The sequence below is a fragment of the Mandrillus leucophaeus genome, unplaced genomic scaffold (assembly GCF_000951045.1).
Source record: "Mandrillus leucophaeus isolate KB7577 unplaced genomic scaffold, Mleu.le_1.0 Scaffold46, whole genome shotgun sequence".
NCBI lineage: Eukaryota > Metazoa > Chordata > Mammalia > Primates > Cercopithecidae > Mandrillus > Mandrillus leucophaeus.
In genome coordinates, this window is record NW_012104920.1 from 1,079,294 (window position 1) to 1,081,629 (window position 2,336).

Genomic DNA, 2,336 nt, shown 5'->3' on the forward strand with positions numbered 1-2,336 from the left:
TTTTTTTTTTTTTTTTGAGATGGAGGTCTTGCTATGTTGCCCAGGATTGATTCGAACTCCTGGGCTCAAGCGATCCTCTGGCTTCAGCCTCCAGAGTAGCTGGGACTAAATGACTAAAGGCACAGGCCTTTCTCTCTATTAAGATTTGATTACACCCTCTCAAGTTCACTCCATGTAGCTGGGGGAGCACCATTCTTTGACTCGGTGCATGTGTTTTTCACTGGTCACCCACTTTTAAAGTGTTTTAGATTAAATTTGTTTACTCTCAGCGGTTTTTTTGGTGTGGTTTTTTTGGGTTGGTTTTTTTTTTTTTTAGTAGTTTTACTTTTTGCTCATTTTATCAGGTATTCAAGGGTAATAATTTTTTATGGAAGTTTCAACTGGCTTTTTTTTTTTTTTTTTTTTTTGAGACAGGGTCTCACTCTGTCACCCAGGCTGGAGTGCAGTGGAGTGATCACACCTCACTGCAACCTCCACCTCCCAGGCTCAAGTGATCCTCCCACCTCAGCCTCCCAAGTAGCTGGGACTATAGGCGTGCACCATCATGCCTGGCTAATTTTTGTATTTTTTGTAGAGATGGGGTTGTACTGTGTTACCCAGGCTGGTCTCGAATGCCTAGGCTCAAGCAATCAGCCTGCCTCAGCCTCCCGAAGTGCTGGGATGACAGGCACAAGCTACCATGCCCAGCTTCAATTGGCCATCTTAGCTCAGGGGAATACAATTAAGTCTGTTATTGGCCAGGCTCGGTGGCTCACACCTGTAATCCCGGCACTCTGGGAGGCTGAGGCAGGTGGATCACCTGAGGTCAGGAGTTTGAGACCAGCCTGGCCAACATGGTGAAACTCCGGCTCTACTAATAATACAAAAATTAGCCAGGCATGGTAGCAGGCACCGGTAATCCCAGCTACTCAGGAGGGTGAGGCGGGAAAATGGCTTGAACCTGGGAAGCAGAGGTTACAGTGAGCCAAATATCATGCCATTGCACTCCAGCCTGGGCAACAAGAGTGAAATCTGTCTCTTATACACATCTAGATGTGTATAAGAGACAGTGATTCTCCTGCCTCAGCCTCCCAAGTAGCTGGGATTACAGGCGCCCGCCACCATGTCCAGCTAATTTTTGTATTTTTAGTAGAGACAGGGTTTCACCGTGTTAGCCAGGGTGGTCTCGGTCTCCTGACCTCACGATCCACCCACCCGCCTCGGCCTCCCAGAGTGCTGGGATTACAGACGTGAGCCACCGCGCCCGGCCCATGACAACATTCTTGCGTCATCCTTCTTCCCATTCTTGCCACCAAGTAGGGTGCCTGACACAGTGGGGCTCAATAGGCCGTGGGCACAGCAGATGATAAGACTTAAGGATGACGAAGGAACTGAGAGCCCTCAGCTCTCTGTAGGACCACCTTTGACCAGGGAAAGTAGGGTACGAACCTGTACAGGCATGCCCAGATCTAGCTTCAGCCCAAAACAAGGGTCAATGAAGATGGTGAGGATGGATTCTGTAGGGTCCTGGGCAAAGTGTTCCAGAATGGCATCATGCTCCTGTGTCCACACTGCATCCGCCAGTCCTGTCAGCGCAGCTCGGGAAAGGAAGAGGGGCTTCTATAGAAGGAGAGCAGACAGAGGACCAAAGTAACTACGCCTGCCAGGATGAGTCATTCCTCCCATCCACAATCACAAGTGAGGACATGGGAGATGAGAGAAGCCAGACAGGTTCAGAATGGTGAGGAGAAACTGAACGATAGTTTTCAAGCTTTGAAAGAAACGGAACAATAAGATGTCTTGCCTCTAAGCATTAAAAAAAAAAAAAAAAACAGATCGTAGAGGAAGACTGGGATATTATCCTCCCAGTGCAAGAGATTATCTTTATGCCTGTGGTTTTTAAAAATGTCAGCCCTTGATCTCAAAGGTAAAAGTGAATTAAGGGAATGTGTAGGATATTAGCCTACATCAAGCAATTAGGAGCAGCGAGACCACAAGCTGGAAAAGGGAAAGGGTACAGGAGCAATTTCTTCACAATGGATTCCAAAAGAAGTGTAAAATACTGGGTAAAAGTCAGTTGGTTCAGCAGTAAGGAAAAAGTGAGGAGGTGAAAAAGACATGAAAACACCAAAGAAGGCCGGGCAGAGGGGCTCACGCCTGTAATCCCAGCACTTTGGGAGGCTGAGGCGGGTGGATCATCTGAAGTCAGGAGTTCAAGACCAGCCTGGCCAACATGGTGAAACCCCGTCTCTACTAAAAAAAAAAATACAAAATTAGCCGGGCATGGTGGTGCATGCCTGTAATCCCAGCTACTCAGGAGGCTGAGGCAGGAGAATTGCTTGAACCCAGGAGGCGGA

The 2,336-nt window shown here is 48.0% G+C and overlaps 1 protein-coding gene across 1 annotated transcript in view; it reads right to left on the reverse strand.

The window, feature by feature from the left end:
- Window positions 1-2,336, reverse strand: part of DNAH2 (dynein, axonemal, heavy chain 2) — a 150,399-nt gene that overhangs the window by 139,632 nt on the left and 8,431 nt on the right. The window contains exon 4 of the mRNA XM_011994733.1: window positions 1,401-1,599. Coding sequence (XP_011850123.1) covers window positions 1,401-1,599 — 199 coding nt within the window. The remainder of the gene's footprint in view (window positions 1-1,400; window positions 1,600-2,336) is intronic.